Source organism: Nanorana parkeri, unplaced genomic scaffold (genome assembly GCF_000935625.1).
Source record: "Nanorana parkeri isolate BGI_ZX_2015 unplaced genomic scaffold, ASM93562v1 scaffold328, whole genome shotgun sequence".
Lineage (NCBI taxonomy): Eukaryota > Metazoa > Chordata > Amphibia > Anura > Dicroglossidae > Nanorana > Nanorana parkeri.
In genome coordinates this window covers 574,622-590,287 of record NW_017306596.1, presented here as the reverse complement: position 1 = coordinate 590,287, position 15,666 = coordinate 574,622, and the positions used below count along the sequence as shown (strand labels likewise).

At 38.5% G+C, this 15,666-nt stretch overlaps 1 protein-coding gene across 4 annotated transcripts in view; it reads left to right on the top strand.

Moving 5' to 3' along the window:
• Window positions 1–14,155, top strand: part of PRUNE2 (prune homolog 2) — an 81,847-nt gene extending 67,692 nt beyond the window's left edge. For 2 of the 4 annotated variants that reach the window (XM_018558256.1, XM_018558255.1), the window contains 3 exons: window positions 852–887; window positions 11,610–11,657; window positions 14,115–14,155. In XM_018558256.1, coding sequence (XP_018413758.1) covers window positions 852–887; window positions 11,610–11,657; window positions 14,115–14,145 — 115 coding nt within the window. In that variant the 3' untranslated portion in view covers window positions 14,146–14,155. Of the gene's footprint in view, window positions 1–851; window positions 888–2,411; window positions 2,439–11,609; window positions 11,658–14,114 lie in introns of those variants that run through there. The other 2 variants (XM_018558257.1, XM_018558258.1) reach the window with 2 other exon arrangements.
• The last annotated feature ends 1,511 nt before the right edge of the window (window positions 14,156–15,666 follow it).

The following is a 15,666-nucleotide window of genomic DNA, read 5'->3' as shown; positions in this document are numbered from 1 at the left end:
GGGGGGGGTATTTTTTATAGGAGAGAACTAAGATTTCATAAAAATACATTTAATAAAAATGCAATATTTTACTAGTTTACATTACTGCATTATTATCACTGCAGAATCCACGTTCTTGAGTTTTCTAAATTTATGAACAGCTATTATGACTTTTTGACCCTGTTCCCCCTCTGAAATTTTGCCTTGTTTGCATCTCCTGATCTGGAGGGGGGATTTTTTTTTTTCCTATCTTGTTTTTGGTTTTTTTTTAGGTGTCCTATTTTTAGCTCTTTGATACTCTTACAAATTCATAGTGAAACCAGTAGCAAATTATTGGGAACATCTCAGAAAATCTTTCTTACTAGAATGTCAAATTTCTTTGGCTGTTTTTGAATAATCCTATAAATGTAATGGTTAGCCTCGTGCCTTTGTGCTGTAGTGCAACAGATAGAAACTAGGTTGATACACATAATTTCATACTTGTGCACACATCACATTAGACTTGCAGTGCATGCCTTGACATGAAAGTCTAACTCTTTATTTGTGTCTACCTTATGTCCTTTGCTCATTTCCATCATGTCTGTCCTGAGTCTGTAGCACAGAGCTCTCCATAGGGAACCAGAGCTTAAACGGAAAGTAGGAGTGGAGGACAGAAGACAGCAGACACATTTAATTAGCTGTCACAGTTAAATCCTGAATCTACACTTAAGATTTACAACTCAATGTAAATCTAAAAATAACACAGCAACCTTTAAAACAGAGATGTATACCCTCAATGCTGCTCTGGCTTTGCTTTGCTTGGCCTTTTTTCTTATGTTATGCTTGCTTCTTTCCCTTTTTTTTCTTGCATCAATGAATGATTACTAACACAGACTGGATGAAGAACTGACAGAAAGTGAATCAGCCAAGTAAGAAAATGTCTTGTGCCAATGTATATAACTGTTATCCATGTATTTATATGAAAACTAGTGCAAAAGAAATAGCGATGCTACATATTACAACCAGTCAGCTGTCACATTTTAATTCTGCATATGTTTGTACAAAAAAAGCTTTCCATTGGTGCTTGACACGTTGCTCAGCAGCATTACCATCCCACCTATTGCTGCCTGCCTGCTCTCTAATATACCTTTTTCCTTTCTTGCTGCTCCTCCCAAACTTTGTTATTTCAGACACTTAGGAGTCTATTTATAATTATTTCCATAGCTATGCATCCAGCTAAACTGCATGCACATTCATACCGTGCAAGTCGACCAGCTGTAATGAGAATGGGGCAAACACTAATGTTTTTTATGGTATTTTCTTTTCTGGTTGAATGTTCATAGAAGAATGAAAATAACATAAATCAGCAGGCTTTTACCCTCACTTGTAAATTAAATGAGCACTAGTATATTTCGAATCGTACTGTCAATTGCGATAACACCGGTATTACTGTTTTGCAAGTAGATACATTTGACACAGAAGTGCTGTAAATAATAATCCCATAGACTGGTGCTGATGATTGCATCTGGCAGATAGAAACAATGTTGTAAACAGAAAAAATAAATATGCCCACTGCTCTGATAATCTGCTCTCCTGACTCTCATGTTATTGGAATAGACAGCACTATTTATAAAATACTAGTGCAAATTTCATCTGCAAGTGAGATCAAACGCCAACTGATTTGCCCTATTTATACCATATAGAGAAAATACTCTAGGAACATTCAATTTTGTCCAATTCTAACAACAGCTTATTAACTTGCACTGAGAAAATGTACATGCAGTTTTTCTAGACGATCCCTTATGCCAAGTTTTTTAAATAGACCCCTATGGGATGATATATATGATTCACACACCATACTCACCACTAGATGGTGCCGCGAAGCATAGGATTTCCTATGCTTCTTGACTCCATCTACTTGCGAGAAAGCGGGGCGAATGGCATTCGGTCAACATGTGGCTGGGTGGATGATTCATAAATCATGCCCCAAACGTTAGCTATTAAAAATAATGCTTCATTAAACAAATCAGAAAGATTTATGCTACATGGGTGATTTTTAGCCACTCAACACCACAGCTAAAATTGTCCACAAGTGCTAAGGTATAGCACAACTAGATCCCCTACAGAAAGCAATATGATAGGGTGTATCAAGGATTAATCACACACAATTGCAAAACTGCTTGATCATGCTTACTTTAATCCAGATACATACTTACATGTAAATTGTATCATACAATTTGGGATTTTCAATACAATAAATACCACCTCACAGAGTGCTGTGGGTCACTGTCCATATAATATAGTATGAAGCCACCCGCACAGATAGGCAAGTAGTTGAGAATCTGTCCAGTCCAGGTTGGATCTCAGTATAGGTGAACTGACTTAGTTATCGCTATTCATGAGTACTAGAATACTTATAAGAATCTAATGCCTTATTTTTTGTTTTCCAAAAGCCTGTGTATTTAGAATCATAAGTTGAATAAGGTAAAAAAAATAACCATATTTACAACTGCATGAAAGTTTTTGGCTTTCATTGTGGCTGCCAGTGCCAATAACTAACTGCTTTGCCATCATTAGTAATTCATCTGGCAAATGTTACTGAACCCTTTAACACTCCCTGTCTAGCTGATGACTAGTGCTCTGGCTATCCTGTAGTGGTAAATCCTCCACCCTGTTACCAGCTGTTCCAAGTCATTTAATTGTCAGTGCGATGCATTACCATTTTCCAGACATTGTACTCCTGCTGTGTATTGTATGATATTTTCCAGTATGACTTCATGTGTGCTAAACTCTTGCTTCTTAAAATCTGTGCCTGTGCATCTTTATTCCATTTTAAACATATAACTTCAGCATGGGGATGATAAGTTCTAACTGTAAGAAAAAAAAAAACAGACCTAACAGTGATTAGATCATTGTGAATTACTTCATTGCATTTTCTCTACAAGAGACTAATGTGTAAGTAATTCTCAAACATCCTTTAGTGCCCATTTACACCGGGTGTTTAATCGCGCGATTTCCGCTGCGTTCTCGTGAGAAGTCGCCGTCCATAGATTTTCAATGGAGCTGTTCTATTGAACAGCTCCATGTCGCTCGTCACATGTCGCTTGTGCGGGAGCCTTTTTCCCACGGATGTCGCACAATTTTTCTATTTTTGCATGCAGCCCGATGGTGAAGGTTGCGCGATCGTCGCTGGAACGTCGCCCCGAACAGTCGCGCTATCCCGGCCACGCGGATCCGCTCGAGGTAAGTGTTGCTTAGTGTGAATGGGGCGTAATGGTTACAACAAAGACTCTGTAGCAGTGTTTCAGTCAGTTTCTAACCGCTTAGAAATGCCTGCTGGTTGTTTACATTAGACGCCAGGTATCCTGCTAGGATCTGCTCTCATAGAAAATAGCTGATATTTCTGTGCCTTTGTTGTGAGCTGTGAAAATGATTGTCTCCACGGTGTCTATAGCCACAGAGGTGACTGCAGACTTGTTTTAAAGTGCTTTTACTGCTCCTCCAGAAAATGTAGATATTTTATTGTACATAGGGTGGACACGGGTTCACCACAGGCATCTAAAGTGACCCAAGTATCTGGAAAATGAACTGGTCAAATCTTTACTGTAATGTAAAACAGTGGCGTAGTGGTTATCACTTCTGCCTTGCAGCACTGGGGGTCCCTGGTCAGGACACTATCTGTAAGGAGTTTGCATGTTCTCCCTGTGCTTGCGCGGGTTTCCTCTGGGTACCCCGTTTTCCTCCCACACTCCAAAGACACGCTGGAAGGTTAATTGGCTCCTGTCTAAATGGGCCCTGTGTGCATGTGAGATAGGGACCTTGGATTGTAAGCTCCTTGAGTGCAGGGTGTAAATTGTCGGCGCTATATAAATACCTGTAATAGGCATACTACCTGCTAAAGTAGTATTAGCAGGTTTCAATTTTACAGCAATTCTTTTACAGCTATCACATTTATTATCTAAGTATGCCATGTAATGCATATCTTTAAAGAGACAATCCTATCTATTGCCCTTCCTTGTCATGGGTTCTATCTCCCACCCACCCACTCTGAAATTGTGGGGGATCCTGCCCTCCTCGGAGCACAGAGATCTTGCCACCATAGTCCAAGAGATGTAGAAAATACTCTAAATCTTGCCATACATGGAGCAAATTTTCCTCTGGATCTTGATGAACCATATGAAATTTGCTTAATCGATGTCCCTGTTAACAGCCCCCTGCCTGACATCCTTAGATCTAAAAAGTGAAGGAGCTAGGTGGAAAATTCTCGGCTGAACAGTGACTGCAGTCACTGCTTGGTTCTGACAGTAACACAGCCACCGCTGTCGGAATACAATAGCCCAGCAGGGCAGGGAGATTCAACATTGACCAATGTGACTCTACTGCAACTTTCTGTAGTACCAAAGACTCAAATAAAATTAAACCATTTAAAGGAAAAAGACTGAATTCAATATTCTTTGTATAGTTTGCTCACCAAAACCATGCATATTATAGAATATGATGTTTATAGTAACTAAACATATATGTCATAAAACATCAGTAGTTTGTATCTCCAGCGCCACCCACAAAGCCACAATGATAGTGTCACTCAGTACTCCCTAGGATTTTCCTGTTTTTCCCGAGAACCCATGGCAGGAGAACAAAACCATTTTTTAGTATTCAAACGACCCTTCAGAACTAAGATTTTTTTCAGCTGGTAATCTCAACACTGTAGTTCCTGTGATTGAATATTAACTTCAAGTGATAATTCATTATCATTCCCAATACTCTCAGTTTACTTTGCAAATAAATACCAGCATAATAAAAATTTTAAAGTGATGCTTCATGTGGGCACCTAACGTTTACACATGAGCTTCTAAATCTTGTTAGTTAAAACTAATGAGAGATATGCATCCATATGTTTCAATAGGAAAATCATAAAGGCATACTGTATGTATTATGAATAGTTTATTTGTAGGCTGATCAGAAACACAAAGCAAAATCCAAGCTCCAGGACCAAATATGAATGGCATCCTTATGCAGTAATGGAAGTGTCACACCTCTGCTTATTATAATTTTTTCCAGTGTAAAGTATTTCATTCCATTTCAGCATGTTATTTATTTTCATTTTCAATGACAACTGAAGCTGTTTCTAGTCACTATTAAGCTAAACGTAAGTAGTAAGGGTTTACCATTTTTTTTTCTGCTTTTTTTATTTTCCTTTTTTTGTTAAAGATTTTCTTTTTCTAATACAAATAGCAGAACAAAAAAGAATTGAGTATCATAGTAAAGACATGCCATGTTGTACAGAAAATGTGGCATTGATTTTCATATATCTCAGACACATGGGTGACCCTAGGATTTTGCACTGGGTTTCTCTCCAGGATTTGTTGATCAGAACAGATCTCACTTTGTTATATCCTTGTAGCACCTGGGAGGTATAATCTAATAGTTTTGAAAACTCCCTATTTGCTTTTTGTGTTTGTATTACCATATCTGTTTGGGTCTTAGGTTTCAGCAATTCATTGCATTTTATTTGTGATATCTCATGTACATTCTCATCCAATAATTCTCTTGGATACCCTCCACTCAACTGCAATTTCTACATAGTCTTCTGTATTGGCTCTTAAGAACATTGAAAAAGCAGCTGTTCATATGGCCGCTTTCTGCCAAATAAAACTGTTCACACCAGCTTCAAATTGCTATGTCTAACTTTGGGACTACACTTGAAAAAAAAAACGGCCAGCGCAGACCCAGCACAAGACTAGACAATTTGCCTTGTCATGGATGAACACTATTGACAACACTGTATTCAGTGAAAAGCCATGGTGTGCGCTGGAAAAAAAGTATGGCATGCAGTACAACCACCTCGCACCCAGCTGTGCTTGTAGAACTGAATGAAACACACTTGTCACTGTACACAAATCTGGTTTCTATGACTGTCCCAGTGGTTTGTAAATAAAACCCCCAACTGATCAGCCCGTCGTATCATCGGGGACACTCTTGCGACCTGGTACCTCTCGAAGGAGTGCGCCACACAGACCACGGGGGAGCCTTGAACCGTAAGTCCCTTTGTCCACTACTAACAGTGTCACGCATTTTTCATATACAAAGATCCATTTACAAGTTGTACTTCATATACCTATCCACGTCTGTTTTGGTAGTCGCGCTCCTGTCCTGCTTTGTCCATATCTGCATTTTTGAATAGACAGGGTCCTCTCCCTGTAACAAGGAGCTTCTGCACACCCTCACACAATAGTCACCTAATTGTATTGTGCCCACAGGAGTGCGCTTTATCCTTTTTTGTATTTTCATCTATAAAATATGATAAGTTAAAAGTGAGAGGACCAAATTCCTTAAACAATGGGTCATTCAGGAGAGTTCCAGGCATCTTTATGTATTTTCAGTAGAAAATAAAGCACTGAAATTCTGGGAGATTTAGAGGGTTAATCACTACAGAGAAGAAAGATCCAGTCGTAGCTTTAGCTGATTCTTCGGCTCGCTTTGGACAAATAAAGCCCATCGGTTCAGTCGTACTGAAGGGCTGCTGTACGGGCGAAGGCAGCCGAGTGGCTCAGCCAAGCCGAACCCATAAAATTCGGCTTGGCTGAGCCATAGTGACAGGCAAAGCGTGAAAACGACTGGAAGGAAGAAGATGTTTAGATCAAGAGGCATCACTTAAGGTAAGTCTTTAAAGCAGCATCAGGGGGGAAATTGACTTTAATGTCACTTTAAAGGGTTATTAAACCCTCTGGTGGTGTTTTTGCATATATCTACTGCTAGCAAGCAGTAGATATATGCAAAAAGTGTAAAAATAAATGCTTTAAAAGCGGTTTAAACTTACATGTGTCTTCGCCGTGTGCTCCCGTCCTAAAATGTTAAAATTCTCGGGCGGCCGCAAAGCATCTTGGGGCGGGCGCATGCGCAGTTCACAATTTTGGCCGGGAGACGAGGAGAGACACAAGGTAAGTATATGGACGGCGTGCACCCACAAGCAGACACCGTGGGACAGGACGTACCAGCAAGGACAGAGGAGTCAGCGCTGGATTGGAGCGCTGCCGCAGTGCTGGAGGGACAGATGAAAATGACAGGAAAGAAGAAGAAGATCGGATTAAGAGGCATCATTTAAGGTAAGTGCTTTAATTAACATTGGGGGAGGGAAAAAAATCTTTGACTTTAATGTCACTTTAAGAGCCGGTTCACACCACTTCCAGTGCGTTCCAGCACGGTTAGCTGCTGGAATGCACTGAATCACGTTCTGGGGTGTTCCGCAGTGTGATCGCACATCAATGCCTGCGTTTCGGTACAGTGCATTCCAGCAGCTAATCATGCTAGAACGCACTGGAAGTGGTGTGTACCGGCCCCAAAGAAGAACTCTTTTATTTTACCCCTTCACTGCAAGGATTAACTGCTTGCTTTTGCCTAGGTGGTAAAATAAAAAAAGTTATACTCATCTGATCCTTTGAGCCGGCTTGCTCCGGGTGTGGATCAGCGTAGTTTCCGCACGATTTTTAACAAGGCGATTTTGGGCATTTTGAATTGCGTTTCAGAGCTGAAACCCAATTAAAAACTCCCAAAACCTCGCTGAACAGCGTTGTTCCATTGAAAGTTGTATGGAAACCATGCTGTATGGGATGTATGGAATTGTTCATCGTTCCGATGTTGGCGGATCCGCGCTGCCAAATCCGCGCAGCCGAACTGAATGTGAATGGGGCCTTAGACTGGTCCTTTCAACCTCACTCCGCCTCTGCTAATTATCATCGAGTCATCACATTCTATACTCTGTGTATAGACTTTGAGATCGCTGAGAGACATACCATCACTGCGGAAGAGGAGGAGACAGGCTGGAGGGAGTGCCGTCACAGGATCCGAGGCTCAGATGAGTGTAACTTTATTCTCTTAACTAAATCAAAACGAGCAGTTAACTCTTGCAGTGCAAGGGTAGCCTCACTGCAACGGTTAATACAAGTTTTGCCCGCAGTTCTGCTTCAAGACTAGTCAAATCATTGACAGAGTAGATATTTTTCATTGTTTGATTTTCTCTAACAGCATCCATTAATATCAATAGTTAACCAAATATGTCATTTGATTGTATAATATAAAATGATCACTTGGAATAAAAAAAGGTTATAAAAAATGATTTCCAAAGTGCAGGGTTATAAAAAGTTGTCCCATTCTTCAAATGCTGTGTGTGGATGGAATTTTATGTTTAGCTTAAATGGCAACTCTTTCAACTGCTTGGATTTTTGGATGTTATGCATTTTACACCTTCACTGTGGATGAGGTTTTTCCCTGTAGTAGTTTGTATTATTCTCACACAGCTGGATTTTCCAAAAGATTTGCTTTTTCTACTCAGTATTGAGGAACCATCTGAATTAAATATTTATTTTATTGATTTCAAATTTCACATATCACCAAGATATCAACAACAGAATCAATCCATACACTCAACACTTAACATATATAATTTATTATCCCAGTCATAACATTCCCTCTGCATAATTACTACCATATAACGTATAGACAAGACATATCATTAATACCTGTCTTCCTTGCCCCCCCCCAACTCATTCATACTTAGACATCCACAAGGGCATTATAGATATATTCGATAATTTGATAAAAAGGAAGTTAAGTCAACAGAGAGTTTACTTGGCAGAGAGACATCTAGATATAGTATTTCCCCTTTTCCTTCCCTTTTACGTTCCCACTCCTTCCCCCTTCTACTTCCTCTTATTTCCCCCTCCTCCTCCTGGTCCTTATAAGTATCTAAGAATCCCTAATGAACTCATATAGTCCCTCCAGGGGCTCCACCTCTCCCTAAATTATGTAGGCGAGATGTGAGTTCTTCAGATCGCATAACATTATTAAGTTCTTCCACCCATTCTGATATCTGAGGGGGGCTGGTTGATTGAGAAACCATCTGGCCATTGACACTACAATTTGGCTTTGTAATTTGTTGCATTTGGGCTAATTCAGGAATTCTGGTGTGGAAATCTTACTACAAAAGTCCCCAAGAAACATTAAAAGTCAGTATATGTTTCAACTTCTCAGTTACCATGCAGCACTGGTTTCAGAGCAAATCTGTCACATGTAAAGAAAAGGAACAGTGTTCTACGCTACTGTCATTTTTTTTTTTTTTACTGTAGTGAATGTTTGATCAATGTCACATTCACTGCTTTATAAATACACCTCTTAAAATGTCCAACCCACTGTACATCTCCTCGTACTCTCACTTCAACTTTTAAGGGCACTCATGCATAATTACAGTACCCATCATTCAGCAAGTATGTACTCACAGATGATACTGCAGGTGCAACCACAAAAGTTAGATGAAGTCTGCTTATTAGCAGGCACTAGTCTGCTCCAGCTAATACACTTATGGGTATTCTGCATTTATTTGCTTACTTAAACATACATAGAACATAATAGGGTAGCACTGAAAACTCAGTGATATTTATCATTTGGCGTACAGCACATTTGTCAACAAAGTTTCTAGGGTGCAAGTCCTGCACATCCTGCTCCTCTCCCTCTGCGGACACTCTCCTGGCACTATTGTCAGCAATTACCAGCTTTTAAAATGACAGCCAGGAATCGCTGAGTATTATGCAGCAAAAAAGGTGTGGCCTTGGATCAGCATATGACATCAGTTAATGAAACTTTACTAATATAAACAAATATATAATTTTTTTAATTAGCATGCATTCCTATTTAAACACTTGTTAACCCTAATCAGCCCCAATTAATGTTTTCCTCTCCTCCCTTTTGTAAATATTTTTCTGCTGATTTTTTTATTTCTATTTTATCACCATTAATATTAGATTTTTTTGTTTCCTTTTTTCATTTATTTTAAATTTTTGTACATTTTTCAAAGTGTTGCATAAAAAAAGTAAATGTGCAAAATTGAAAAAAATAAATAATTTTAATTAAATAAAAAAATAAAATAATTATGCAGGACAACATTGCCAAAAGAAAGCCTAGTTTGTCCTCAAAAAACAATGGGAGGAATTTATGATAGCAATTGCAAGTGTTTGAACTTGCACGGAATATATTTGATGTACTTTGCACCAGATTTATGATGCTAGTGTAAACATTATGAATGAATGAGGTTTAACAGACTCCAGGAAAGAAGACTCGTAACTGCAGGCAAAAAGCTTCACTGTCACTTCTTAAAGAAGTGGTTATGGGGACTTCTTAAGTTGAGATTGTTTTGTTAGCTGACGCTCCAGTTTCAGACAGCCGCATAACAAGTGCAGATGAAAACAGGTGCAAAAAAGGTGCAAAGAACATGCAATTGAAAAGGTAGTGCAAGCTCAGGTCAAAACAGGTGCAATGTGCAATAGACGTGCAGTTGGAAATGTAGTCCAAGCTCAGGTCAAAACAGGTGCAAAACACGTGCAGTTGGAAAAGTAGTGCAAGCTCTGGTCAAAATCGGTGCAAAACACGTGCAGTTGCAAAAGTAGTGCAAGCTCAGGTCAAAACGGGTACATGTTAAAAAAACAGATTTGCACATAAAAAAATGGTCTAAGAGGCTAAAACAGTTCCAATTGCTTTGATAAATTCCCCCCAATGTATGTATTTCTTTGTTGTCTTAAGTATTGACAAAGTTATCACTGAATAAACAAGCCCATAGTAGTATAAGGGGTATACAGTTATGAGAGCTGGTGGTTTAGTCAGATTCTATCCCAGTGTTTATTTTTAAAGTTAGAGGAAATAGGTAGATACAAATAAGATTTGTTATTGATGTAGTCAGGCATCAGTGCCAGGTTTTGTTTGAACAGGGAAAAAAACATACTGACTTGGGATAGGTGAAATTTGAGTTTTCATTTCCTCAAAACTTTGTCAAAAAGGGTAGAGATTTTAGCAAAATATGGCCAAATGCATTGGAGTCCACGATAAAGGTGGTTATTGATGGTATGTAGATTTGCAATAGACTTTAAATGGCTCATGAGGGGTACAGGAGCTATTTTCAGCTATCCTGGTCCTGTTTTTGTGTTTAAAAAAGTGCCCCATATTAGTTTATTTACACAAAGCAAAAATGGAAACGTAAAAAATTTTAAGAAACAGTACACACAAAGGGACTGATGAATGCCATATGAATTCCTATGCTCCCCAGCTCCATCTTGTGCCATGTGAATGGCATTTGCCCAGCTTTACACTGGGCGTAAAGATTACAACCCGCCCCAAACAAAAACAAAAAACTATTTCTGGTCATTCTTAATGCTGGGTATCACTATCAGTGTCTTGAAGAAGATTAATGTTCATTTGTTCATATTAGATGTTAGTACTGATGTTGGTGCTTTCCTACATGAAAGTTTTAGTGCTGTATACCAGCACTAAATAGTGGTCTATTCATCGGGCCAAAAAAAGGTCCAGCTGAGGAGGAAAAGGAACAGAGGGTTTTTTTTTTGAAAAGAAGTACAGTCGGTCCAAATAGGAACAGTTGGGAATTACGGATATATTTCACATGTTGTTTTTTCCATCACGTGCTAAAAAACAATTCACATTTTAGTTACTCTTATGTAGCAGACTTGTTCACATAATGTTTTCTAAAAGTTCATGGTTGCCTTTCATTGCTCATAAAAAGCATTCTGCATGTGTTTGTATTTGTGGTTTTCGAAATGACACTGAACAAAAGTCATGCTTTTCTTTGTTTTCTGTTTTATGATGATCAGAGCTGCGTGTATGCCGGCCGAGCCAGAAATGACTTCCTTGGACCAAGAGTAAGATTTCTTATCTGATATTTTCATGCAAGATTCAAAGTTTGGAATGTGGTTTGTAAAGAATAGCTCACCCCAGTAAATACTAACTGAAGAAAAACTTTACATTAACATGTCTGAAAAAGACACAATAATGTTGCTCTAAATTGTAGAGCTGCAGCTAACGATTATTTTCAAAATCGATTAGTTAGCCGATTATTAAGTTCGATTAATCGGTTAATCGGATAGAAAATAAAATACATTTTTAAAAATGGCTCCGGTATTTTGTATTGAGATTGCAGTCCATCACAGGAGCAAGCTTGGAGCGGTGGAAGTAAAAAAGAAAAAAAAAAGAAAGTGTGGTGTGCAATATAGTGAAATGAAAAGGGTAAAATTATATAGCAATGAATGCAGAATGGCACCGGCTATAGAGGACTACAAAACCCAGCAATAGTACATTATACAGCGCAATGCAGAATACCGCCAGCTATAGAGGAATACAACAAATCCCAGCAATAGTACATTATAGCTGGTGGTATTCTGCATTGCGCTGTATAATGTACTATTGCTGGGTGTTGTAGTCCTCTAAAGCTGGTGGAATTCCGCATTGCGCTCTATAATGTACTATTGTTGGGTTTTGTAGTCCTCTATACAGCGCAATGCAGAATACCACCAGCTATATAGGAATACAACAAATCCCAGCAATACATTATACATACAGTGTATAATGTATTGCTGGGATTTGTAGTCCTCTATAGCTGATGGTACATTGGTCTGTATAATATACAGCACAATGTACCATCAACTATAGAGGAATACAAATCCCACTATCCCAGCCATAGATTATAGAGCACCATGTGGGGAAAGTGCAGGCTTACCTGAGCAGTCTTCCAGCAACCTGTTTCTGAGATGGGGCCTGTCTATCGGCGGCTGTCATCCGCCCACACCTGCTCCTCCTTACCCACACCTTCGCCTCACGGCAGTGAGCGTGAGGCAGGGAGGAGGTGTGGCGTGTGGAGCATGGATGCAGGTGGGTCTGAGGTGGGGAGGAGGTGTGGCGCGCAGCGTGTGTGGAGCCGTGAACAGGGGCAACCAATCGGAAGCCGATTAATCGATGATTGAAATAGTTGACAACTTTTTCAATAATCGATTATAATCGATTATGTCGATTAGTTGTTGCAGCCCTACTAAATTGGTAATTAAACATCAAACTAATTAACTACAAAACGTAAAGTGCATGACACAATAAAATACTAGTTTTAATGCCACATTGAGCAAAGAAAATGTAATTATAAAAAGAAACAAATGACTCCATTATAATAGGAAACTTACAAAGTTCCATGTCTTACAATTAAATGTATCTCCTTTCTAATGACGCACAACTTGCTAAAGTATGATACACCCTTTCATAGAAAAGTTGCTCTTTTCTTAGATACAACAAATCTGAAACTTGACTTTACTTCTGCAATTGCCAAAGTCAGACATAAATGACAATTCTGTAATTACATTCTACTGGTTATCTAACACCATGCTCAAATGTGTTGTTTTGCTTGAGAAAGCTATAGACTTTTTATAGGTAGTCATAGTTATCTCTCAGCTTAAGAATATTCATCTTACATTCGTCTAAGAGAGGTATATGATGTCCATACACAAATCAAATGTTTGAGATTCAATTTATATTTGCAAGAAATGTATTTTGCAACCAAAATTTGCATTTAACTGTTTTCATCCATGCTCTAAAAATATCCATTTGACACTGAATTGACCATAACATGCTCACTGCGACCACATCAAGGACATGTTTAAATTTTTCCAATCTGCCCAATTGTTTTGTGATCAACAAACATACCGATGCTACAGATATAATTAAATTATTAAACAATCAGATTGAAATATGAATAGTCACAGAAAGAAATTGCCAACTCTTCAGGTCACTGCAGTGTTGTTCTTGGTCTGATGCAATCATTTGGTTACTTTGTTACTCATGTATGAAATTATGGCTTAGAGCAAAAAGTCTCTGCTGTCCACAGTAACTTGCCAGGATCCTTGTTTCATAGACAGTTGGAAGCTGCACACTTTGTTCACACATTTTCTCCGTTACAGTTTGTCTGCATGGGTGTAACTTTCTTGCATTTAAGATGCTTCTCAGTTGTTTTTACATTCACATTGCTCACCAGCTCAAGCTAAACTTTATGCACATACAAGTGATTGAGTCAGACCAGTGACTCATTCCCCTTACTCCCCTCACCCTCCCAATCTCTTGTACACACATACATACATACATATCATAACCCATTCAAAAATTGATCAAACCACGGACCAACATCAAACCATTGTAAAAAAAATACATAAAATGATTTTTCTGATTGCATTTTCTTCATATAGATTGTACTGCTGTATTATCCTAATTTTTTGTATGTTTGTATTTGGTAATACCCTTATACCTTGTTTCATCACAATGTATTCTTTGTTTTCTTTAAGGTTTAATAAGAAGAGCGAAGATCATTTATAACGTCATGGAGTGAAAAATATTACTGTATAATTTGTCTTTAATTTTTTTCCATGTATAGGCCAAGCTATCCTATGTATATTATTTTTTTAAATGTGTAATTTAATAGAATTCAATAAGAGAATCTCTTTAATCTAAGATGGCATCAGGTCATAGGATGAGAAAGAACGGGATGTATTTTCTATATAAAAAAAGACGGTCTATTCAGAGTTTGCTAGGGTGAAAATCATACTAGTACTTGTGGCAACAGTGTGGTGGAGTTTAAAGCAGTTTTTCCCCTTTGTGGTTGTCAGAAATTTCTTCTTATTATGAAATAAAAGGTATAATTACAAGGCTGACACTGTCATATCTGGGAAACTTTTGCAATGTGGGAAAGTTTAAGGATTTTAGTCACCTCTACCCTTGTATAAAATGGATCAACAGTAAACTAAATACCACAGTTTACCATAGTGAAGTTTGAGCCGTCCTAAATTACAATGAAACCCATTTCTTTTCTTCAAGTAAGATGTGCAAAATACAAATATCTATTTATTTTGTTATAAGCTAGTGACACCTTGCCTTTAACACAATTTATTTGTGTACATGCAAATACTAAGTATAACATAGCATGCTCATATTTTGAGAATATCAAATACATTTGCACAATTAATGTATGCATCAATTTATGTTTGCTCATCAGTAAATATGGTATCCACTAAACATTATTTACACTTGCCAACTCCATATAATGATGTGTCTTTTTTGTTTGTTTAGAAATAATCCAAATAAACTGTTAATTGTAAAATATCGGTGTATTGGTATTTATATCTAAATATGTATTTTGTCCTGATTCAGAATTGGTGGCATAAGAACCCATAGCTGAATTTGCAACCCCACTTCTGCAATTCCAAAACAGGATGAGCACACACAGTTCAAACCTCCATAAAGTTCAGTTCAGACAGTATAGCACAGAACCTTGTTGGTTCGGCCACATCTGGACAGTATAGCACAGAATCGATGGTTCGGCCACATCTGGAGTACGCGGTCCAGTTTTGGTCGCAGGTACTGAGAAGGGATGTCCTTGAACTGGAGAGAGTCCAGCGGAGGGCAACAAAACTAATTAGGGGAATGGAGGACCAGAGCTATGAGACAAGGCTTCTGACCTTTAACATGTTTACTCTGGAATTAAGGCGATTAAGGGGGCATATGATTTTCATGTACAAGATGTTCAATGGTGACAGCAACATTGGCAACAAACTGTTTGAGATTAACTCCATTACAAAGACTAGAGGCCACTACCTAAAGTTGGTGGAGAAAAAATTCCAGCACAATGGGCGAAGAGGGTTCTTTACAGTAAGAGCGGTTAAGGTCTGGAACTCACTGCCATCGGCAGTGATTTCAGCCAAGAGTGTAGATTTGTCCAAGAAACGTTTGGACAATTTCTTGAGGGACCGTAATATCCAGGGATACCAGTATCCCTAAGAATGAGATGATGCGTGGACCTATATGGGTTGGACTTGATGGACGTATGTCTTTATTCAACCC